Raw genomic sequence first — 26,268 nt, 5'->3', positions numbered from 1 at the left:
ATGCAGGAGTGGCTTCAGGACACGAGGCTGTAATCGCTGCCAATGGTGCTTCAACAATGTACTGAGTAAAGGGTCTGAATACTTATGTAAATGTGATATTTAAGTTTTTTATTTGTAATACATTCGCAAAAATGTATTAAACCCTTTTTTTGGCATTTTAGTATAAGTCTCGAACAACAAAATGTGGAAAACGTCAAGGGGTCTGAATACTTTCTGAAAGCACTGTATATCATTTGGCTGTATGTATTTTTAGATATAGGCCTATTGTAAATGTGTATTAACGTTGCATCACCATCTTTATTGCAAAAATAAATTAAAGTACAAACATAACTTTAAGCAACATATTATTTGACAGGGGTAATGAATTGTCAATTGATCAGCACAGCAATTGATAAAACAGGACAATTTTCTGACACACAAGGGCTTCTGAGCTTATGTCAATATTACACAGGTAATCTAGCAGTTACATGAATCCGGAATGTAGACAGGCTCTATCTATCTGAGCTACTGTGTTGATATGTTGGGCACCTACTGACCAAAACATTATGTCATTATGATTTCTTTATGACACATATTGCTAAAATAAAGGTTTAAGGAAATACATGCATACACCACATTACACCACATAGTTATTAGATATTCAGTTGGATGTTTCTCGATGTGGAAGCAGCGCAGTGGTCACATCCTTGCTGTGTATATCTCCCTCTGCTGAAAGATAATCAAATTAATTTCTCTCCTCTCCTATCCTCTCCCTCTCCTTCCTCGCCTCTCCCTCCTCACCTCTCCCTCCTCTAAGAGAGAGGTGGATGAAAGGAAGTCCATCTGCCAGCATCATTATTCTTTTTTATCAGCTGAATAATGTTTCTGTCCTACCTCACCTCAGTGGTTATCCTGAAAATGCCTCAACATTCTCTGTCCAGAACAGTATTTCTATACAGCCCCTGTGTACAACTGTATATTTCTATACAGCCCCTGTGTACAACTGTATATTTCTATACAGCCCCTGTGTACAACTGTATATTTCTACACACTGTATTGTTGCCCATATATTGTTTAAAACAACTACTCTGCTGAAGCTTGGCTTGTCCTCTGAGAATTCTCTGAGCATTAACAGCGTTCTCTACCTCTCCCTCCCTCTGTTTCTCCCTTTCTCCATATTCCCCTCTCCATACGCCTGACTCTGTTTCTCTTTCTCCAATGTTTTCAAACCGATGAGCATGCTGTGTGGCTCCTAGCCTCCTACTCATCACTGCAACTGTAACAGTAACAGCAGAGATATCGCCACTCAAGAGGAGTGCCATCGCCGACATCTACACACACAGTCACACACACACCAACGTTGGATGAACATCGGCTTATTCTTCTCAAACGTACGCTGGGGAGGTAGAGAGAGAGTGTCCACCTGCGCTTATCTCATACACAACAGGGCTAAGGTAAAGCATCATCCATATTCATCTGGCTAGTAGATAGTTTCATTACGTAAGTACATCCACTATGGATAAGGGATGGGAGGCAGGCTGCCGTTATGTACATCTGCTGTTTTAATGTACTGTATGTCTGTCTGATCTTGACTGACATCAGAATATAAAAGATGGAGACTGTTTGTTTACAGGACGGGGAACTGTCATCATTTGGATAATACATACCGTTAGAGACGTAAGTGGAGAGTGTGTTTGCTACTCCAAATATATTTGATAATACACATTCTTGATTATTTACTACAGCAGTGCACTGTTTACAAGTTTTGAAATGTGTGTGTGTGTGTGTGTGTGTGTGTGTGTGTGTGTGTGTGTGTGTGTGTGTGTGTGTGTGTGTGTGTGTGTGTGTGTGTGTGTGTGTGTGTGTGTGTGTGTGTGTGTGTGTGTGTGTGTGTAAATGTCAAACAGTGAAGGAGTCACAGATGGAGAGAGGCGGCTTTGAAGCACCCACACATCCAACCTACATGTTTCACACCTCTCTCTCTCTCTCTCTCCCTCTGATTTTTCATCCCCCTACTCAGAAAGTCAAAGCAACTCTTCCTTCCTATTTATTTTTCTTCTCCTTCCTCCCTTCTCTTCTCTCTCAATAGGTATCCGTCTTCCTTTCAGTTTCTCACACAACCATCTACAGTTAGGTCAATCATTTTTGGCAATGTTGATAAAGATGCAAAAATGACTGCATAAAAGTAATATTACAAATACTGAGCTATGTTGCATGCAAAAACAATGCTAATTGATGTTACTTTGTATAATAATGCAATTGCTCAGAGAAAGAGATAATGTTTAAGTCATTAAAAAAAATATATTAAAAAGATAGGGGTCAAAATTATGTGGATCTTTCAGCAAGAAAATAACTCCACGCACTAAGCAAAATACACATTGAAATGTTTAGTTGACCACAAAACTGAAATTTTTCAATGGCCATCAGTCTCCGGACTATTCTATATCTTTTCTATATCTTTTCTATATCCCATTTCCATATCTGGAAACATTCTGCATGGAGGAATGGTCTATGATCCCACCCAACATGTTCTCCAATTTCATGAAATATTTCAGAAAAAGACACCCACCTGGTGTCCCAGGTATAAATCAGTTCCTGATTAGAGGGGAACAATTAAAAAAATGCAGGGGAACTGGCTTCAAGGTCCAGAGTTGAGTTTTAGGGCGCAATAGAATTAAAACAGTGGTGATAATCAGTTTTACCCTTATCTTTAAAAAAATCAAATGAATTACTTGTTAAACATTAGCTCTTTCGCTGAGCATTTGTATTAGTATGAAATAATATACATTTCCACATTTTTGAGCATACAATAATATAGCTCAATATATGATTTATTTATTTTACAGTCTGTTTTGGTCAACTTTATCAAGGGTGGCAATAATTATGGACCTAACTGTCTCATCCTTGTGTATAGAGAGAATCAACATCTCTCCCTCTATTCTTCCCTCCCTCTCTTCCATCTCTCCATTCCTCCCTCTTCCCTTACCCCTCCCTCTTCCCTTATCTCAGTACTCCTCCCTCTCCTGCATATCTCACACAAGCACCTGCCCCTAATCCAACAAAGATTCTGTGTGGCCACTCTCAACACAGAAACACTATATGAAAGTCTACATTCAAACTGTGAACAGGATGGGTTTAAAAGAGCAAACAGCTGCCTAACGAAGATGCAGCTGCAATACTTTTAAAACAACTGACCCTACAGATGGTTAGCAACTGTGAAAGTTTTAAACATAATGAGCTGTCAAATTTATACTTTCTGGATGGAGTGGTCTGCAAACCTAATCCCCCAAATAAATTGATTACATAAAAAGCTAAAGTCAGGATTAAGAGCATTATTCCTGACTCTGCAGACAAAATATCAAAATACCAACAGAAGAGCAATGGTCCGACTTGTAATCATAAACTTGATAATCATTATACTAGTGGTTATTATCACCACATAGAGCATGAATCCAGACCCCAAAACACACACATACACTGAACAAAGATATAAAAGCAACTTGTAAAGTGTTGGTCCCATATTTCATGAGCTGAAATATATGATCTCAGAAATGTTCGTTTTGCACAAAAAACAGATTTCTCTCAAATGTTGTCCACCTGACAGGTGTGACATATCAAGAAGCTGCTTAAAAAGCATGATCATTACACAGGTACACCTTGTGCTGGGGACAATAAAAATGCACTCTAATATGTGCCGTTTTGTCACAAAACACAATGCCACGGATGTCTCAAGTGTTAAGCGAGCGTGCAATTGGCATGCTGACTGCAGGAATGTCCACACGAGCTGTTGGCAGAGAATTTTATGTAATTTCTCTACCATAAGCCACCTCCAACGTAATTTTAGAGAATTTGGCAGTACGTCCATATGACTTCAAAACCGCAGACCAAGTGTAACCACGCCAGCCCAGGACCTCCACATCCGGCTTCTTCACCTGCAGGATCTTCTGATACCAGCTACCCGGACAGCTGGTGAGGAGTATTTCTGTCTGTAATAATGCCCTTTTGTGGGGAAAAACTCATTCTGATTGGCTGGGCCTGACTCCCCAGTGGGTGGGCCTGGCTCCCAGTGGGTGGGCCTGGCTCCCTAGTGGCTGCACCAGTAATGTGAAATCAATTGATTAGGGCCTAATTTATTTATTTCAATTGATTGATTTCATTATATGAACTGTAACTCATTAAAATCATTGAAATTGTTGCATGTTGCATTTATATTTTTGTTCAGTATATATTTTTTGATGTGCTAAAATGCTTAACAAGTTTTTTTGTAAAACATACAATGATTCTAAAACAGAGACAAAAACAAAAGCTTATTACCTGATGCTCTGCAGAATGTCCCAATTACCGTGACCACTCTGTGCATATATTTATTTTAAATAGTAATATCCTCATCACTCAGGGCTGGATGGGTATGGCCAATCTCAGGGTCATCACAAACCTTGTGTCTTATGCCTCAATCCTCAACTTCCACCTCCATGTGTGTGTGTGTGTGTGTGTGTGCGTGTGCGTGTGCGTGCGTGCGTGTGTGTGTGTGTGTGTGTTTGTGTGTGTGTGTGTGCTAGCAAGAGATGTGCAGGTGCACATGCATGTGTGCATGCGTGTGTGTCTTACTCATACTTATTTGTCCTGGTTTAGAGTGCCTTAGAGTTTATTGTAGCCTACTGGGCAGCAGTAACTATTAAAATCAAGCAGAAGCAAACTACCACTGTGGGTGAACAAAGTGACATTAACAGGACTGTACATCGATGTACCTGAAGAGAGCAAAGAGTAAAAATAGATAGACTGTATTTGTTTGATGAGCTTAGACTGAGAGGCTTCTGTGCTGGCTTTACCCCATGCCTCTCTAGATGAGCCATAAATCAGGGCTGATGTGTTCATCAGGATTAAGCCTACTCTATGAGAGTGTTTAGATAACAAGTGTAGGCTAAGTGCTAAGCTGGCGTAAGGCAAGGACATCAGTGAGACTGCTAGCTGCAGAACAGACAACAGGGCTATTTTTACCTGAGTGGGTAAGGTCAATGCCTCTGTGGATAAATCATGATAGCTGGAGGTCCACATAACAATGTTGGAGGGTAGCTGTTGGCGGTGGCTACAGGTAAACAAACAGGGAGGGAAGAAGAGATAGAGAGGGGAAGGGAGGAAGGGATGGAGAAAGAGGAAAATACTAATGGAGAAAGTGATGGAGGGAGAGATGGCGAGGGGGATCAGAGAGAGCGACGGAATCAGTTCAAGCGGAGTCAGGTTTTCCCCTCAGAGACACAGTGGACATTAGACAGACAGACAGTCTCCAGGCTGAAACAGAGAAAGGAGAGCAGCATAGGTCTGTAAGACCAGAAATTACCCAAACGGTCCTCCCGCCGGAGGCTACACATCAGATGGCCTGACACACTGTCTGTGGGCAGCACGGCTTCCGCAGGAGGCACTTTTCCTTCAGGCAGGGTAGCCAAATGCACGTAGGTGCAAGTGCACACATTAACACACAAACATAGGCGTCTGAATGTGTCTGAAAGTGGAAGTGCAAAAAGAGGGGGGTGTTCCCAGGGGATTTTTTGTTTTTTGCATTTCCTGCAATTCTTGGGGGAATCCATATTTGTGACTCCTTTCAGGAAACTATGGGTATGTCATGGCTCACTACTTCACAGGAGAGCCACCATGCAGAAATGCCTTCTGGAACATTTGAACTTTCATCTGCCTTAATAACAAACTTGTATGCCATTTGTAAATTCCAATAAAATTGTTAAATTACAACCGTAGTTGTGTTTGCCTCGGAAAAAAGAAGGAACCTTCAAGCTAGCCATGATGGCTGAGAAAATGAGTGGGCTGGACATGCCGAGAGATGAGTTCAGATTGGTCTGCCATGTAGGTAACCCTTTCTAACGAGTCTTTTTTGGAAGATATCACTTGGTAGAACTACATAAGTTTTGCTCTCCACTTTTTGGAGGATGGAGTTTTGAAATCAGTGGAATTAGAGTATGATAGGTAAGGAGATTGAGACATTTCTGGCGTGTGATTGCAAATATGCAGACAGAGTCGAAAAGAGAACGCACAGAAGGCTGTTGTATAAAACATCTGTCTCCAGATTACATCTTCAAACTAAGGGCAACAATGACATCCATGACAGAGAGGGAGAAGCATCCATCCATGTATATGGGTAAGATAGTCTAGTTAGCTACATTTTCAGATATTACACATTTCTAATTTTGTCAGAAAGTTGTTTTCATTTCAAGTTAAAATGCTAGCTAACGTTATATGTTTGATCTGTGTAGTAATATTATTCGTATCTCAGAGGCATTTGCATTGCTAGTTATAGCCTAATGTTAGCTAGCTATCATTGAACCTGGTTGGTTAGCTACCTGCAGATTCATGCAGTGTGGTAAATGCTATGCGTTGGGATTATGGTTCATTGTTTCGCTAACTTGCTACCTGTCTAAACAAAAGACACTATGCAAGTAATCATTTCAGTTGAATGTTCATGATGTCACTGCGACAACCTCTGCTCTGGCTGTCTACTCTGATTTCAGATCACTCTCATCTGACTGTACCAGAATAACTGACAAATTTACGAATGCTCAATACCTGTGTCAGTAAACGTTGGCAAAAAAGAGTAATTACATTGTTGCCAGCAGCACAGTTGCAGTCACCAACACTCTGGATAACATCAAAGCAGCCTAACCAGCTCTGCTAGGACGAGTAAAATGGTCAGGGTGAGCTGTTCTCTCATTTGTGTCTGGAAGTAGCTAGCAAGCTAGCCAATGTTAGCCAGTTAGCTTAGGTGCTTGACTGCTGTTTTTATGTCAAAACTCTCAGATAAACCCTACTCCTCAGCCAGCGCATCCAGTGTGCACTCTGAATACTCCAAGAGAGAAATGCTCTGTGAATTATGCTGAATGGGTGTACCAAAACATTCAAGTGCCATTTTCTCAAGTGAGGTTACAAGTTTTCCAACTTTCAAAGCAGAATTACCTTGCCATTGTTCCTCAACTGTAGTGTATGATACAGAATTGTCTAGCTCTGAGTCTCTACTTTTATCCAAGTTGTAGTTTTTCTAAGTGGCTCCCATTTCGGCCAAGCGCATGGCCGAGAGAGCGTGTTCTTTTTGTTTATCTCCGGTAAAGACAATAACAATACTCCGTATTAAATGTTATTGTTTATTTGCGTATTAGGGTGCCAAAGGATTGATTATAAACGTTGATTGACTCGTTTGGATAAGTTTATTGGTAACGTTTGGGATTAATTTAATTAATTTTGTATGTATTTTGATGAAGGGAAACCAAATGAATTATTGACTGAAGCGCGCCAGCTAAACTGAGTTTTTATGGATATAAATAAGGAATTTATCGAACAAAAGGACCGTTTTTAATAATGTAACTGTAACCTTTTGGACTGCCAACAGAAGAATATCTTCAAAGGTAAGGCATTTTCTTCAAAGGTTACACTATTTCTGACTTTTGTGTCGCAACTCCCTGGTTGAAAATGATTTGTTATGCATTTGTGTGCTGGACGCTGTCCTCAGATAATCGCATGGTTTGCTTTCGCCTTAAAGCCTTTTTGAAATCTGACACCTTAGCTGGATTAACAACAAGTTAAGATTTATTTTGATGTATTGCACTTGTGATTTCATGAAAGTTAAAAATGAATAGTAATTTAATTTGAATTTGGCGCTCTGACATTTCACCGGATGTTGGCCAGGTGGGACGTTACCGTCCCGCCTATCCCAAAGAAGTTAATGACGAGTTTGGAGGGTATTATGGCGTTAAATGCTGAGCTGTAGCCGATGAACAGCATTCTTACATAGGTATTCCTCTTGTACAGATGGGTTAGGGCAGTGTGCAGTGTGATTGCGATTGCGTAGGTCTAGGGTGTCAGGTATGGTGGAGATCATATGGTCCTTGACTAGTCTCTCAAAGCACTTCATGATGACGGAAGTGAGTGCTACAGGGCAATAGTCATTTAGCTCAGTTACCTTAGCTTTCTTGGGAACAGGAACAATGGTGGCCCTCTTGAAGCATGTGGGAACAGTAGACTGGGATAAGGATTGATTGAATATGTCCGTAAACACACCAGCCAGCTAGTCTGTGCATGCTCTGAGGACGCAGCTGGGGATGCCGTCTGGGCAAGCAGGCTTGCGAGGGTTAACACATTCAAATGTTTTACTCACATTAGCTGCAGTAAAGGAGAGCCCGCAGGTTTTGGTAGCGGGCCGTGTCAGTGGCTCTGTATTGTCCTCAAAGTGAGCAACGAAGTTATTTTGTTTGTCTGGAGCAAGACATCATGGTCCACGACAGGGCTGGTTTTCCTTTGTAGTCCATGATTGACTGTAGACCCTGCCACATACTTCTCGTGTCTGAGCCATTGAATTGCGACTCTTCTTTGTCTCTATACTGACGGTTAGCTTGTTTGATTGCCATGTGGAGGGAAAAGCTACACTGTTTGTATTCGATCATGTTTCCGGTCACCTTGCCCTGATTCAAGCAGTGGTTCACGCTTTTAGTTTTGCGCAAATGCTGCCATCTATCCACGATTTCTGGTTGGGGAAGGTTTTAATAGACGCTGTGAGTACAACATTACCGATGCCCTTGCAAATAAACTCGCTCACCGAATCAGCGTATTCATCAATGTTATTGTTCGGCGCTATGCGGAACATATTCCAGTCCACGTGATCGAAGCAATCTTGAAGCATGAAATCCGATTGGTCAGACATCTCAAGGATGATCAATGGAAACTGGATCCACCTGAGCTCAATTTTTAGTCTGATAGCAAAGGGTCTGAATACTTATGTAAATCAGGTTTTTCTGTTTACATTTTTTTTGTAGATTTGAAAAAAGTTTTTAAAAATAACAGTTTTCGAGTTTTCATTATGGGGTATTGTGTATAGATTGACGAGGAAAAACTTTTCGAATAATGCTATAAAGTATCAAAACGTGGAGAAAGTCAAGGGATCTAAATACTTTCCCAACGCACTGTATATCCATAAATTAAGGCCCTGAATCTGCAATAGAAAGAATCAAATGTAGCTCTGTTAATATGAGTCATAGTTGAATAGTTTGGCTTGGAGTAGGTGTCTCCAACACTTTATTTCAAAGGCTACTTCATACCCAAGAAAATGTACAAGCTACTCATGTACAGCCTGCATATTTTTTTAAATTATGTAGGCCAAATTTGATGAATAGAACAAAGAACAGCACTGCATACATAATGTAATTGCGTTTTGGTTTTTAAAACCACACATTTTGAACAAATATTCTACTGTAAGTCTACCTTGAGAATCTTGCCTTTTTAAGATGAGAGACAATAAAATGGTAATTCTGTTTAATAGTAGCCTTTTGAACAGCAACCACAGTGAGTAGGTTACATATTTGACAACAAATCATGAAGAAACAGACTAATAATAAAAACTATGAGGAAAGCAAAAGTGTTATCTCAGCAAGCACATTAATTGACCGTTCGGCTTTTCCTCCAACATTGACTTTAATTGACGCTGTTGTTTGAAGTGCTGTCACCATGACAATGTTTAAAATGAACTTGTCTTAGCAGAATACATATTTGATGCAACAAGGTTAGAAATGGCTTAGCAGAGCTGTTTAATCAAATATCCTGTGCTTTTCCATTTGATCAGAGACACAGCTATGCTGCTGCGTTTGCAAATGAGGCTCAGCCAAGACCGTTACTTTGTAACTGAATGAAAACATTTTAACAATGAGATTTAACATATTGAATTTGGGAAAATAGATAGCAAAAATGCACAATGGTGTTAGATGCCTGTAAACAGCTTGGGGGGGGTTATATCAAAGGTTTAATCATATAGGCATACTGATTATTTCTCACACTGGAGATTCTGGAACCTGCCAGTCATTTCTGTCCCAGTGCTCCCTCATCTTCGAGCTGCAGCCTTCTTCATTCCCCTCTGGCCGCTCAAAGATAGAGTACGTGATAATGCTGATGTCTGACAGGGCACTCGCCTGGGCTACGGTGGTGTGGGAGCAACAGTCCACCGTTTGCCTCAGTCTGGAGGAGTTTGTGGCGGAAGTACGAAAAGTGTTAAATTCTCCATTGTCCGAAAGAGACTGCTCGTAATGATATGCTTGGCGGAGCAGGTGAACCCAAGTGCAGACTCAGACCTTGGAGACAGAAATAAGGTAACTAAGGTATTTATTGAAAAGTGTGGGGGGGTACAGGCCAGGGGAAGCTCGGGCGGGTAGCAGGGAACCAGGAACAGAGGCTGAGGCTGGGGAAAGGGAAGTAGGGGCAGGGTAAGCAAGTCCGGAGTGGAATCCAAAGATGCAGTAGAGTGGACGTCCGGGGCTGGAGACACGGACCAGAGTCAGAGCGGACGGAACTGTAGTTGAGAGAAAAGCAGCGTCGGGCTAGGGAAAAACAGGCAAATAGGATAATAAAATCTATGCAGGAACAAATGACTGGAAACACAGACTGACTGAGCAGAGGCTATGAACTGGCAGCGTGGAAGTGGCAGGGCTGAGTATTTGTAGGGTTCTTCTTCTGGTGGGGGGGTTACTGTCACACCCTAATCTGTTTCACCTGTCTTGTGATTGTGTCCAACCCCCACCAGATGTCTCCCAGTACATCATGTGTATTTATACCTGTGTTTTCTGTTTGTCTGTTGCCAGTTCGTCTTGTCAGGTCAAGTCCTACCAGCGTGTTCCTGTGTTTCCTGTGGTCTAGTGTTTACTAGTCTTCTCAATTCTGACCTTTCTGCCTGTCCTGACCCTGATCCTGCCTGCCGTCCTGTACCTGCCTGACTCTGATTTGGATATCAACTCTTTGCCTGCGTTGACCTACCGATTGCCTGCCCCTTGTACTGTTATAAACTCTGAGACTCATATTATCCGCCTCCTATGTCTGCACCTGGTGTTAGCCTGATTCCTGATAGACATGCAGTTTTCTGCTAAGGTGCAACCTTTGGAAGTCTACGGAGCTCTAGTTTTCTAAAATTTTGCTCTGAATTTGTTGCAACCCCTATTACTAGCCTGTTCAACCTCTGTTTTGTATCATCGGAGATCCCCAAAGATTGGAAAGCTGCCGGAGTCATGCCCCTCTTCAAAGGGGGAGACACTCTAGACCCAAACTACTACAGACCTATATCTATTCTACCCTGCCTTTCTAAGGTCTTCGAAAGCCAAGTTAACCTCTCTGGGATATGTGGGATGCTAGCGTCCCACCTGGCCAAAAGCCAGTGAAAATGCAGAGTGCCATAAATTACTATAAAAATCTAACTTTCATGAAATCACACATGCAAGATAGCAAATTAAAGCTACAATTGATATGAATCCAGCCAACATGTCAGATTTCAAAAAGGCTTTTCGGCGAAAGCAAATGATGCTATTATCTGAGGATAGCACCCCAGTAAAGAGAGAGAAGCATATTTCAACCCTGCAGGCGCGACACAAAACATGTTTGGTCACACAAGCCCCATATACTACCCACCACTGCGACCTGTATGTTCTCATTGGCTGGCCCTCGCTTCATATTCGTCGCCATACCCACTGGCTCCAGGTCATCTATAAGTCTTTGCTAGGTAAAGCCCCATCTTATCTCAGCTCACTGGTCACCATAACAGCACCCACCCGTAGCACGTGCTCCAGCAGGTATATTTCACTGGTCACACCCAAAGCCAATTCTTCCTTCGGCCGCCTTTCCTTGCAGTTCTCTGCTGCCAATGACTGGAACAAACTGCAAAAATCGCTGAAGCTGGAGACTCATATCTACCTCACTAGCTTTAAGTACCAGCTGTCAGAATAACTCACAGATCACTGCACCTGAACATAGCCGATCTGTTAATAACCCATCCAACTACATCCCCATACTGTTATTTTTTAAATTTATTTTGCTCCCTTGCACCCCAGTATCTCTACTTGCGCACTCATCTTCTGCACATTTATGACTCAAGTGTTTAATTGCTATATTGTAATTATTTAGCCACTGTGGCCGATTCATTGCCTTACCTCCCTTACCCTACCTAATTTGCATACACTGTATATAGACATTTTCTGTTGTATTATTGACTCTATGTTTGTTTTTCCATTTGTAAGTCTGTGTTGTTGTTTGTGTCGCACTGCTTTGCTTTATCTTGGCCAGGTCACAGTCGTAAATGAGAACTTGTTCTCAACTAGCCTACCTGGTTAAATAAAGTTGAAATAAAAAATAAAAAATAAAGAGCCCGCGCTACAGCGAAGCCTAATCAGAAATACCATGCATCATGGTTGTTATAGGCAAAGTGAAACGATACAATGAATTTGCTTGTGGTGCCCTCATCTCAAATTATATTTAACAACACCATTGGACCAACACCATCTGACAGGAAACAATGATACAAATGTAACAACAGTACAACAAAATAGATAAACAATTTGATTTTGCAGGTGCCTTTTCATTTTAAACACCAGTGGTGCAACTAGTGCTTTCTAAATGCACTGAACCAAAACAGTGGCGTGCGGGTGTGAAGCAAAACTTTCCAGAGTTCAAAACCAATCATCTTGAAGGATGGGGGCGGTGGTGCAAAATACCATTTTTAATTATACTATATAAAAAATGAGCATATCTATTTTAATACAGACTAGCTGAAAACACTACTAATTATTCAAAATGACAATTTACCCAATGGATCATGATCATTCTCTGGTAAAAAGTGGGGGTGCAAAAAGGACACAGAGTTCTTCAGTGTTCCCATTTTTTAACTCATAAACACACTGGGATATTTAATGCAAGAAATGCTTTTCGTCATTTCTAATGCAACATTTAGGATAGATAATAATGTACTGTAGCGACAGAGAGAAACTCTACAAGGTGAGAGACTGCTTGCATCAATTCAGGGTTGTTGTTATTCATGCAGCGTTTTATACTGTGCTGGGTCATTTTTTTCAACAAGTAATAGATTGATTTGAAGTGATACATGTTCGTTGCCAAATGGCTGCTGAGAGTGATGTTTGCTTGACAGATGGACATGCCAGGATCTGCTCTCCAACTACATTCTCCACACTAAGAACAAGAAAACCAGGGCAAAGGAAAAGTTGAAAAAAACGCAATGCACCAAAATGACATCAAAGGGAATTTCAAGACTTTCAGGGTCCCTTTAAAGTAACCAGGCATCTTTGAAGAGGAATTTATAATGTTGGCATGTTCAAAATTCATGATGCAACATGACATCCCCATTTTTTCTGACACATTAAAATTCAGACTCCTTTTTATAGCTGCCCCTCCAGGAGTCTGTGCTTGCTGCATGGCTGAATAAAACATAAAGTGGCTTCCCCCTGACTGCACGGATTTGTCAGAGAACTTTATAAATAGCTCTGCAGGCAGGCAGGCAGGCACGTGTACCCACCCCATGTAGGCAAAAAAAGATTCTGCCCGCTGCTAAGTAGAGTAGAGAGAGAACAGGAAAACACAGATCTGCTTTCCACTGCAGAGAGACTGCAGACTGGTTTGAAATCTGCAATCAGCAGACGTATATTCCAAAAAGATTGATACCTGGAAAAGATATGCATCTTGAAATGCATTAATATTTTTGATATATCTGTGGTAATTAGTTTGCAGTTATCTTCAAAAATCTACGACACAGTAATCGGTGGAGCATCATTAGTTTCTCATAATACTAGCAACTATTAATGTCATTAGTCTCAAAAGGGTTCAAAATTCACACTTTGTGACATCATTTGGTTTTATATACTGTAGTTTCATCATGTGACCTCCGTATCACTGACGCTTAAAACTATATATGCCCATACGTTAATATTTGCAGTGTTAGGCTGACTAATGCAACAAAACATTGTAGAAGATATATCAGTGTCATCAGAACATCTTCAGAAAAATGAAAAAATGAAATGCTTAAAAAGCTTAGGAATCAATTCCACATCTCCCTGTTGTTGATTTTGATTGCAAATACTTGCAAGTACTTTTCTCAAGAGACTCCTGGAAGAGCTGTATACCCAGTCTTTTTCTATTTCATCAAGTTACCACACACACACAAATACAAGGACTAACAGACACACAGACAAACACAACACACACACAAACACACACCGAGCATCATAACAAACCAGCTCTGCCTAGATAGAACCTATGAGTGGAATTTTAAGAGTACATGATAAGAAAGCCCATTAATTCCAGTTAAGTGCTTTTCTCTAGAAACATGAGTGGTACGTTTCATGCAATGTTCCCAATTACAGCAGACGGAAAAGCAATCCACCATATCGCCTCCTTCAACACCCATCAATGTTTGTTGAGGAAGTGTTTGTTCAGATAGATTCTAAAATACAGTAATGTAGTACATTTTTGCAGACACTTCCATCCAAATTGACCTAGAGTTTACACATCATGTATTCAGTATGTGTGGCACATGCAGGAATCAAACCAACAACCCCAGTGTTGCTAGCAGCACCATGCTCCATCCAACTGAACCATCTTAACCACAAATTGTTTTGGAAACTAGTGGCCTTTAGGGATCAAGCTTATTGAATAAGATAAGCTTTAGGGACCCAATCAGTTTGTTGATATTGTGGTGGGACTTCAGGTGGCATCTGGCATTAGGACAATGAGCACCAATGGGAGTAATAATTACACTAACTACCTTGCTGTTGTTCACTATAAAAATGCATGACTTTATTTCGCTCGAACAGAGAACTCCAGCAACCACCAGTGATCTTAGAGGAGTCCTTGGATTACTGAAGCTTGACTGACCATTCTAACAAAACCAAAAGGCAAAGCAACAGTGAGTAATCTAACAGCTTACCCACTAGCGGGATGGAGATTGTGTCCCTTATGTAACCAACTATTGATGGGAGTACTCATTCCATTCCAGCATATTAGGCACTCACTGCAGTGCTTGGTTTGTTTGGTCTGTGTGTTATCAGGGGGACTAGATGCATGGTAGAGAAGCTTGTGGCTCACTACCCAGATTGGATGTTCTCTAGTGGCTAGCTGATGGGTATGTTGCCTGCTCCATATGGAGCTGCACCTGCTGTAAATGTCTATCTGGGCATTTAGAGCAATGACTCTTATCAGACCCATCAGTATGTCTGATCTGTCTAATCCTACAGCAGCTGGCCAATGGGTAATGATATTAAACATCACTTTTTGATTATATCTACAACTGGAGTGCATGAAACACCATAGACAAAACATTGATCAGATTGATTGTGTGATATGTACTGTAGTGTGAGTTAGCAAGCAGAAAAATGTTGAAAGCAAATGACCATGCGTCATCAGGTCGGTGCAGACTAAACAAATGTGAAGTGATGTTTAGCAAACTTCATCAGGCACATCCTGAACCAGCTCTCCACCTCCTCCAACATCTGAATCCATTTTCTTATGCAGTCATTCGAAGGGTCAGTACACTGATTGAATACCATGGCCTTGCTTATGACTGATGCATTAACATACTGCCTATAGGCAGGAGGTTAACATTGTTACCTGTTAATCCATTAGGAGACACTTTTATCCAGAGCTATTTACTGCAGTGAGTGCATACGTTTTCCTTCTGGTCCCCCATGTGAATTGCACCCACAACCCTGGCGTTGCAAGCAACTGTGTGGCTCAGTTGGATCCGAGCACTTTCTGAGAAGACTATGCTCAGAGCTGCAAGCTGTAGGTGTACATGGAAATAGCTCAGTCTTTAGTTAGCTACTGTCTAAAAAAGCTGTGAAGAGAAATGTATACATCAGAAGACAATCAATGTGATCTGCATCTGATATCATGTGTTTTGATGTTATGTGATCAATATTCAGAAATGTACTGTACTTTCTTAAATGCTTGTATTCTATTCTTCCCGTCATTTGAGCAGAACCATGAAGACCAGACTAGCCTGCCTGTCCAATAAGTCTGACTCCTACACCGACTTCACTGAGTTCCTGCCCCCTGCCCAAGACAGGACCACCAGATGCCTAAAGTAAGTAGACCTTTATATCCGATTGCATGGTGTCAGTCTCTCCCATTCATATAGTATTTAGATATTATTAGACTACTACAATTATTAGACTACTACACAATAGATGGTGTAGGCTCTTTTAAAACAAACCTTTGAAACTGTGAATATCTGTGTGTTGAAAACCTGCAACTGCATATTTGCATACACATTTAAAAACATGTGTCTCAGTATCTCTGTCTTTCCTTCAGGCTGACAAAAGACGAGGTCATTCGATGGGCAGATTCCTTCGATGTTCTTCTATCGCACAAGTGTAAGTGAAATTTAAATGATAGTCCCTTTATATTAAAAAGTAACAGTTGATCCTTCTCTTTAGAGTTAGATATAAATATTTCACCTTTTATCAACCAACCCTGCAAAAAACAACTGGGAGTCCATGTCATTGTTAGCGAACTGTTCGAAGCAAACCAGGCAACTGTACTGATGACATTTTCTCCTCCGTCCCATTCTGTACTCTTTCTGTTTGTCCCTTTGACAAAATGCTTGCCTATGTATTTCCTTTGACAAGAGGATTGTTTATCTGTTCCCTATCTGAGGATGGCTTTCCACATCAGCCCATTTCTCTTCCCCTAAACCCTTCTTATTTAACATCCCCTGTCTGTCTGGTTATTGATGTGTAGCACTGCACAACACACAATGAGACACACTCTTGGTTGTGACCTTCTCTGTGTATTACACAATAACACACATACAAACACATGTTCACTCGCAAATACACACATGCAAACACATGCAGATGTTCACGTGCACACACACACATGTACACGCAGAAATAGCTGTGATAACTAGGCTCTCCACAGGGATTGTGAAATTACATTGCACAGAAGACTTTGGTTGTATTATATTTGTTTTGATTTTGTAGTGCATCAATGAACACCACCTAGCTGCTTTTGAATATTACTAGTTGTTCCTTCCAAAACCAGAACCTGGATGTTGTGCTGTGCAATGCACAGGGCAGGTTTTGCACTAGAAAAAGTTGACCTCTAAACCGCTGACTGATTCTGGCTTCATTAATCATTATATCAGGCTTTGTTCTTCCAGTGTTCCTGAAAAGCAAACTAAATGTCTTACATTTTCTGTTGTCTTATTGTGCTGTTCCTTTGTTAGGATACCTAATAGGTCAATAAATATGTTGTCCAAACTAGAGATATAAACATGGACACAAATCAAGTCATATGTTAATGGACATTTGCAAAAACATTGCATGTGTGCATGTCTCATATTAGTATTTGTAAGTAATGAGTTAATCAAGCATAGTATACAGTATCCTGTAGACCCCACTGCCAACTGTTTAACAGGTGGTGTAGTTTGTATAACATAGACAAATTGGTGTGAACTTGATGGTTTGAAGTCGCATCCACACCTTATTTAACCAGGTAGGCCAGTTGAGAACAAGTTCTCATTTACAACTGTGTCCTGGCCAAGATAAAGCAAAGCAGTGCGACACAAACAACATAGAGTTACACATGGGGTAACACAAATGTACAGTCAATAACACAATAGAAAAGTCTACATAGAGTGTGTGCAATTGTAATAAGATTAGGGAGGTAAGGCAATAAATAAGCCATAGTGGCAAAATAATTACAATTGAGCAATTAAACACTGGAGTGATAGATGTGCAGAAGATGAATGTGCAAGTAGAGATACAGGGGTGCAAAGGAGCAAAAAATAACAATATGGGGATGAGATAGTTGGGTAGGCTATTTACAGATGGGCTATGTACAGTGTGTACAGGTGCAAATATTATCTTCAAACACAAGGGGGCAAAGAGACAGACTTTAGTATCCGGCTTCACTGAACATAAAGGAGTGAATCAAGACACACGCACACACACAACTTTATAATCACATAAGAGGAACAGAAGCAGTACTATTTGTTCCCATGCCTTGGCCACATTGGCTCTGTCCTCACCTCCTGATTTAGCACTTATTGGATCTAACAGGAGAACACAGTTATCACATTCACCCGGCCGATCATGTAACCACAGCCCATTTGTATCACAGCTAATCCTATTTATCTGGTTGCCCTTTGCTTCTGGCTGGGTACCTTAGGCAACCTATCTGTGATGATGTGGTTTGTGACTGCTTCTCATTTCTATGGGAGTCCATTTTATGCTGAACTAAATAAGCCTCAATTCAACATTCATGTATATGTTTTTCAATATTTAATTATAACATTTACGTGTATGTAAACATTACTTTCAGGGTTTGAAATGTACACTGACCTACATTCACACATTAGAAGGCCTTGGCTTCATTAACACATCATAGACTATTCCTAAAGACGCTGATTAAAAATAAAGCAGCGAGAGAAAATCTTTACAAGGCTACATGCAGTAAGTGTCCTTCTGGTGATCTTCCTAAAACCATTGTTTAGTAAGAGTGTGTGGCTAATGTTGGTGATTGGGCCTGATGGCCTACTCTCCTGGCGCTCCTGCTGGGCAAATGTTAAACAAATACAGGCAAGAGAAAATAACAGGTGAGGGAGGGAGGATGGATAAAACATGTCATCATGACACGGCCGATTGTAAAACAAGACTTCCCTCCATGTTATCATTGATGTCAGACAATTGATCTCATCTTTGATTGATGAAGACAAAAAAAGTTCATTGGAAGGTTGTGGGACACATTTTTGTGTTCTAGTCGCTGGGCTGTTTAATGTACTGAGAATGAAAGCACACTTGTAACGCGATTTGTCTTCCTCTGACGAGGAGTATGAAAGATCGGACCAATGTGCAGCGTGGTAAGTGTTTGTCATTTTTATGAAGAGTCACTGAAAATGAAAATACAAAATAACAAAGTGAAAGACAGAAACGAAAAAAGAAACAGTTCTGTATGGAGGAAACACAGACACAGAAAACAATCACCCACAACTCAAGTGGGATAAACAGGCTGCCTAAGTATGGTTCTCAATCAGAGACAACGATTGACAGCTGCCTCTGATTGAGAACCATACCAGGCCAAGCACATAGAAAACCAAAACTAGAACAACACATACTGTAGAATGCCCACCCCAACACACGCCACGACCAGCCTAAAATAGAAACAAAAAAAGGAACTAAGGTCAGGACGTGACAACACTCCTCATCTCAGACAATATCAATGCATGATAATCAACCCTGTTATTATATGCATCAAGGGAACTACAGGTGCTCTCTGTGGAAAAAAACACATCAGTTCCAAAAAAACTGGCCCATGTTCAGAAATAGGTGCTGGGATACGATATAGATCTTTGTAAAAACACACACACTCTCTCTCTCGCACAGACACACACACACTTGCTGTCCATTAGCCCCTCTAACTGGCTGATGGATGTTTTGTGTCGTAGATGGCCTGGCTGCCTTCCGGGCTTTTCTCAAGACGGAGTTCAGCGACGAGAACATTGAGTTCTGGATGGCCTGCGAGGAATATAAAAAAATCAAGACTCCCGCTAAACTGGTGACCAAAGCCAACAAGATCTACAATGAGTTTATCGATGTCAAGGCTCCCAGAGAGGTTTGTGTTGGATCAACTAGCTAATGATGCAAAATATGCATTTTGTCAGTTTTATTGTGACTGTGCAGTGTTTCCAGATTTCTATGAAATATGACCTATAATTAATTACAATATGAGTAAAATAGTTTTCCTTAGATAACACTTTATTGGAATAGTCCCAAGTAGATGACTTGTAGATGGTTTGTAGATGTTCAGGAGATGGCTCAGTTGGTACAACATGGCACTTGTAACACCATGATTGTGGGTTCAATTCCCATGATGAAAATATATGCATCTGCTCTGGATAAGAGCATCTACTAAATGACCCAAATTTAAATGTTCAATAACTGTCAGCAACATTTTAACTAACTGTACCTTATTCTTAAACATAACCCTAACTGTAACTTTAGCAGGCAATTGCTTATTAAAACATAGTCATACTATCAACAACCTATCTGTAAATCATCTATATGGGATAACGTGTCACCATAAAGTACGTTATAAAGCAGCTTTTCTGTGTTGGAACGGTGTAGATTTAATCCTCCAACAGAATGGTTATACCGGTCATTTAACATATTCATGCGAGTAGACCGCTGATTGGCCAGCTCAGCCAATGAGTCAACATGACACTATGTTCCATCAGGAAATAGCAAGCATTTTTTTCAACTTTTTTTTCTCCCCAATTTACGCTTTGGCCACAAAAACGAGTATAGGATGAGTCATCAACATCATTTGGGTCCTAGTTAACAGAATATGAACTTTTAAAAGTTTGTTTTCCCTGGACAGTTACTTTAAATATCAATGCTAAGGGTTGTGTTTGTTTTTAAACAATCCACAACTCTGCAATATTACAGATAGGTACACATGAATACACATACTTTGATTATATGGAATAAAACGAATTTTGATACTGTCTTCAATTTTGATACTGTTTTTCATAGAACATTGACACACTTAGATGATTCAGATATCTCATGTTTATTTTGCACTCCCTTGGTCAATGTAGGTAAACATAGACTTCCGTACACGGGAGGTGACGAGACAGAGCCTTGAGGAGCCCACTCCTTCCAGTCTGAACGAGGTCCAGGCCAGGGTCCACAGCCTCATGGAGAAAGACTCTTACCCACGCTTCCTCCGCTCCAAGATCTACCAGGACTTACTCAAAACGCAGTACACACACTGCCAACGGAACTCTGTCTGAAGAACACACACATGCAGCCGCAGATACATATACGCACACTTAAGTGATAATGCCGTGAAGCCAGTGTTTGGAGGATATATTGGCACGGGTGTTGCTAGGCCAGAGACAAAGTCGAGGGTCGGCAAACCGTGCCAATATATGCCCTAACATCAGCTTCTTGGGCATTATTACTTTTATACAACGGGTTAGCAACATATTCAAATAATGATTGACGTATTTTCATTAAAAAAATTAATTTGATAAATGTATTCATACTATTTCATCCTTCCACAATATATTGTCCCAAATCTAGGGTTGCTACCCAAGCTGGCTGGTTGTTCATTCTATCGGTTCGGTTGCTAGAGACGCGACCCAGTCATTCAGATTTTTTGTTCTGTATCTATGGAGGCGACACAGTCGTTCCTTCTAAATATTCCATTGCCATACTGGCTAGCAACGTTCTTATCCCTTGCTTGCTAGCTAGAAAACTATGGCTAACTTACAGTCACATCAAAAAGTGCAGCCAGAATAACAGCAAGCATTTGCATTTGTTTAAGCTGTTTTCTAGTGACATTTATTTGTATACATCCATAACAATGAGCTAGTGAGGCGCAATTTCACCTGGCATATAACATCTGCTCACTCGTCAGGATACAGTCGTTGAGAGGAGCTAGCCAACAACACAGCTAATGCAATCACTTCAAACGGAAGCTGGAAAGACTGCAAACTAGCTGCACTTCATTTCATTTTACCTTGTTTCAATTGATATTTCTTTGTATATATCCATAAAAAATTATGCCAGCTGATTCATGATTTCGACTGGCTGAGAAACGCAGCTTGCCTGTCGGTCTCGTTCCGACTCCCGACACGTTCATTACTATGGGACAGCTGGAGATCGAAATTGAATATTGAAACAATGTTGTAAATGTCAGAGAGACATGCTGCAAGGTTTATACAAATCTCCTCTGTTGAAAACTAAATGTTAGTCTAAAATAAAAGTGAGATAATATCTAGATGCTTTTTATAGTGGAGATCAAGTTTATAAATTGCTTGGCTGGGCTGATGAGACAGTGGATTGCACAGTCAGATGGAACAAAGTAAATAGGCATTTTAAGTTCATAGATTTAGCCAGTGGTAACTTGTGGAATAGACACCGGCTGGATTGCTGTTTTAACCAATCAGAATTCCGGATTAGACCCACCCGTTGTATAAACACACACACACACACACAAACACACACACACACACACACACACACACACACACACACACACACACACACACACACACACACACACACACACACACACTTCTTCAGTAGTTAGAAGAACACAAGTAACCATTATTCCTCAAGTCCTAACTTGAGATATATGTGCGTAACTCGATTTCAGTCTCCCATTGTCATAGTGAATCATGTGAAAGTTTAAGTTAAAAGATTAAGTTTAAGTATCAACTTAGGATTCTAACAGAGGGATTCATAGAATTTAGACATATCGTGATATTGTGTCGAGCTAGTTTGCACTTAGAAAACAAAATACCACAAGACCTTGTACTGTGTATACTTGTATTACTCTTATTAGACAACGTGTTGTTTTTGTTCATGTGTATTTATCCTCTCAATATATACTCATTTTGAAGTTGATAAGTTTCTGGGAATTTTATTCAACATTTGCAGCACGTCATGTTCTATATATACTGTAATATTCTTTCAGATTATGAATATTTCTATTGTTATTCTTTAAAAATTACATAGAATATAGAGTATATTTGAATTATTGATGATATACACACTTTAAAAGATGTGATTTAAACTTACTGTGGATCAGTCAAACTGCATGAGTAAAATATAAAATATACATATTTGCAATGGTTTGTTCATATTGGTGCATACCTTGAAAGTAATGTCCTCTTGAGTTTTTTTCTATAAAAATGAAATTACCTGTTGTCAAGCTGAATTTTATACACAGACAAAATGCACACAGATACAGACCAAACCAACGAACACATAACACTTCCGGAGAGAGGGCGAGAGCGAGAGGGAAGATAAAGATAAAGAAGACAGGGACAGCATCTGGTTATTCAGGAGGGGATTTAGTAAAAACTCAAAACAGGTGCAGGTGTCAAAAATGTGTGTTTGCTGTGCCAGCCATGAGGGATCTGTGCCCTTTGAATGTGTAGGCCAGGTGCCCAGTGGTCTCGCCCACTGCACCACTTAGTTCGCCTGCTGTGTATATGTAAGTTGTTGAGTCACTGTGGGGAAGAGGACCAGGGGAAATGTAGGCCAGTGTTCTCATTCGTAGACACACGGGCAGCACACGGGCAGCACACGGGCAGCACATGGGCCGATGTAGGTCAATAGACAAACAACACACCCACTGAGCTACGTTGGATATTATTGATGATGATGGTTGTGTAATTGTGATGATTATGATGGGCATGCATGTTGCTAATAGCAGTAGTAATGGTACTCCTTTCTTACATAAAATAAGACATCAACATAATGTTTTTGGCTGATCTGTTTTTGAATGTTATTTCCACAAAACAAATCTTTCTATATGTATTTGCAGTAAAGAGAAACAAATGTCCAAAGCAAACTGTTGGCAAGGCAACACTTGTTCTACTTCACTAATGAGAAATCTAACAAACGTGCCACACTCTCTCTCCTCTCTCTGTAGCTTCCTAATCAATAGCAAACGCAATCACCTGCCCAGAGCCTGCTGCTGTTATGATTGCTCCTCACTCATCACATTTACAGAGAAACAACAACAACAGTCCCAGAGAGTAGAAACCCATATGCCTCCATCCAAAAGATGGTGACTTTACATATTGATTGTTATTGACAAAATCACTTAAAATGGCACATTGGTGTGAGTGAAGTAAGACACCTGTGATCAACATGTTATTTCCCAGGCTTCCATTGTGTAGTGAAAGATAAGCACCAAATCTCAGCATGCTAGAGTTAATCAGTTAGCAGTCTATTTTGATCATATGGCCAAAAGGCGAGATACCTCTATGCAGTCGTTAAACCCAGTCAAACAATGGGTAGCATGTGGTCAACACCTCAAGGTTCTGTTAGTGTAGTATTCAATAAACTGGACATTATTCACGCTCAGTCCCTCCTCTGAGGCAGAGGAGCTGTGAAATGGTTTTATCACAGGGCAATAAAACAGACAAAACAGTGATCACATTACATGCAGTCACTGAGCAACTGTCTCAGCCCAGTCAATATGCTATGAAGGAACCAGCCAAACACAAGGGAAGTACATAGCAACAAGAGGTGTTGGAGACAAGCAAAACACAAGGAAAATTGAGGGCCACTCCCTTATTGAAAAAACACATGAATTTCACATGTGAACACGTGGAAGTGTTCCAAAAGTACATGTTTTCATGTGATCACTTGTGACATCATGTAAAGCAACGTGTGATAAAATGAAACTACACATCTGAAAACGTGATCACATATGAAGTGTTCCAAAAACACGTTTTCACATGATTTTACATCTGAAATTTAATGTGGAATCTTGTGACTTTCCACGTGAAATCATGTGGTTTTTGATTGATTGTAATATTAAAGTCTGTAGTGTTCATGTGATGTCAGCATATAAAATATGTTATTTTTCAGTGTGTATGATGGGAATGCTGCTTAATGCAGGTCTACATATATTCATATGGACATGCATTTTTTTGCGCACAAAGCATCTTCTAAATACCGGAAGCATACACAGGTGTCAACCTGGTGATTTACCAGCATCCCATAACATGTATTACACATGCCACTTCCTGTACACTACAAAGTGGGTTTGATTGAAGCGGGCCCTCAAATCATTGTGAGCCAATAGGGAGAGGTTAGATTGCCTGTCCCTGTGGAGTCGTACAGTGAATATTGTGTAACGAGGCCTGGGCAGCATCTGTTGGCTCTGGGCTAAACCCTCCTCCACCTCATCCCTTCCCCTCTTCCCCTCTTCACTTGGGAACTATCAGACAGATGAGCCACCTAAGGCTCCCAAACTCACCACATGGAGCCATGTTGCCACCACAGATGGAGGGGAACATTCGTGTACTAAAAATGTGTAATTTCAACTGATACTAATCGCATGGCATTTGATTGAAAACTAGTTTCAAATCAATCAAAATCAAATCAAACTTTATTTGTCACATGGGCCGAATACAACAGGTTTAGACCTTACCGTGAAATGCTTACTTACAAGCCCTTAACCAACAGTGCAGTTCAAGAAAGAGCTAAGAAAATACTTACCAAATAAACTAAAGTAAAAAATATTGTAAAAAGTAACACAATAAAATAACAATAACGAGGCTATATACACGGGATACCGGTACCGAGTCAATGTTCGGGGGTACAGGTTAATTGAGGTAATTTGTACATGTAGGTAGGGTGAAGTGACTATGCATAGATAATAAACAGCAAGTAGCAGCAGTGTAAAAAAACAAATGGGGGTCAATGTAAATAGTCTGGGTGGCCATTTGATTAATTGTTCAGCATTATTATGGCTTGGGGGTAGAAGCAGTTAAGGAGCCTTTTGGTCCTAGACTTGGCACTCCGGTACCGCTTGCCTTGCAGTAGCAGAGAGAACAGTCTATGACTTGGGTGACTGGTGTCTTGGACAATTTTTTGGGCTTTCCTGTGACACCTTCTAGTATAAAGGTCTTGGATGGCAGGAAGCTTGGCCCCAGTGATGTACTGGGCCATACGCACTACCCTCTGTAGCACCTTACGGTCAGATGCTGAGCAGTTGCCATACAAGGTGGGGATGCAACCGGTCAGGATGCTCTCAATGGTGCAGCTGTAGAAGTTTGGAATTACAGTGGATTGTGATTTCACAGCATTCATATATTTGATTTTATCAACACTAGAGCCACCAATACTTGTCACATACAAGAAGCATACGCATACCAATGATGACTTTCATACATTTACACAAAAAAAACTGCATAGAATATCTTTGTCTACTCATGGACGTTGCAATTATAGAGGTTTTGAACTGACATTATGTACCCCAGAGCCATAGAGCATGTCCAGCATCTCTATAGCAATAGGGTTAGGGTTAGCTGATCCCACTCCGTCAACTCTGGGTTCATGGAGGTGCAACTTCCCATGTGTCTCAAGCACTGGCGGCTGGTCACACATTAATTGGGGAGGACAGCCTCATAGTAAGGAACAGGATAAATAGAATGGTATCAAACAAATCAAACGTGGTTACCATGTTTTGGATACCATTCCATTCACTCCATTCCAACCATTATTATGAGCCGTCATTCCCTCAGCAGCCTTCTGTGTTCTTAATGATTCCTTCAGCTGGCTGCATTCATCAATTACCTTGAGAATTGCAATTGGTCTTTTTCCTATCATCATTCTGCCTCAATGATATTAACCAAGCCATCCCTTTGCTTGCTGTTGACTAGAAGTCCTCAAAAACGAACAAACATTAAAAAATTGTCTGTGCTGCCGGGAACCATTGTGGGTCTTTCCGGTGGCATTGAACTGAAGTGAACTATATTCCAGTACACGGACACAGCACACACACACACACACACACACACACACACACACACACACACACACACACACACACACACACACACACAGACACACATATCCCCACACACACTTCTTATTTACCGGATTTCACAGGCATTATGGTGCCTGCTGCTGGCCTTCAGAACACTCACCACACCACTGGGCAATT

At 40.7% G+C, this 26,268-nt stretch overlaps 1 protein-coding gene across 3 annotated transcripts; it reads left to right on the top strand.

Moving 5' to 3' along the window:
• Nucleotides 1-1,136: 1,136 nt before the first annotated feature.
• On the top strand, nucleotides 1,137-20,826 carry rgs8 (regulator of G protein signaling 8). Of its 3 annotated transcripts, XM_024421954.2 has the most exons (7): nucleotides 1,137-1,433; nucleotides 1,613-1,656; nucleotides 14,607-14,698; nucleotides 15,770-15,874; nucleotides 16,102-16,163; nucleotides 19,238-19,404; nucleotides 20,390-20,826. In XM_024421954.2, the coding sequence occupies exons 4-7, from the start codon at nucleotides 15,774-15,776 to the stop codon at nucleotides 20,582-20,584; spliced, it is 525 nt and encodes a 174-aa protein (XP_024277722.1). In that variant the 5' UTR covers nucleotides 1,137-1,433; nucleotides 1,613-1,656; nucleotides 14,607-14,698; nucleotides 15,770-15,773; the 3' UTR covers nucleotides 20,585-20,826. The 3 variants fall into 3 exon arrangements, with proteins under 3 accessions (XP_024277722.1, XP_024277721.1, XP_024277723.1); XM_024421953.2 differs by lacking the exon at nucleotides 1,613-1,656; XM_024421955.2 differs by lacking the exons at nucleotides 1,613-1,656; nucleotides 14,607-14,698.
• Nucleotides 20,827-26,268: the final 5,442 nt, after the last annotated feature.

Source organism: Oncorhynchus tshawytscha, linkage group LG05 (genome assembly GCF_018296145.1).
Source record: "Oncorhynchus tshawytscha isolate Ot180627B linkage group LG05, Otsh_v2.0, whole genome shotgun sequence".
Classification (NCBI taxonomy): Eukaryota; Metazoa; Chordata; class Actinopteri; order Salmoniformes; family Salmonidae; genus Oncorhynchus; species Oncorhynchus tshawytscha.
This window is presented reverse-complemented; position numbering and strand designations above follow the sequence as displayed.

What these genes read in the sequence shown, in the direction of transcription:
- rgs8 (XM_024421955.2), top strand. Translation starts at nt 15,774, where the DNA reads ATGAAGACCAGACTAGCCTGCCTGTCCAATAAGTCTGACTCCTACACC. An exon ending in AGGACCACCAGATGCCTAAA is followed by an intron (nt 15,875 to 16,101) that starts GTAAGTAGACCT and finishes TCTTTCCTTCAG; the next exon opens with GCTGACAAAAGACGAGGTCA. An exon ending in ATGTCAAGGCTCCCAGAGAG is followed by an intron (nt 19,405 to 20,389) that starts GTTTGTGTTGGA and finishes TGGTCAATGTAG; the next exon opens with GTAAACATAGACTTCCGTAC.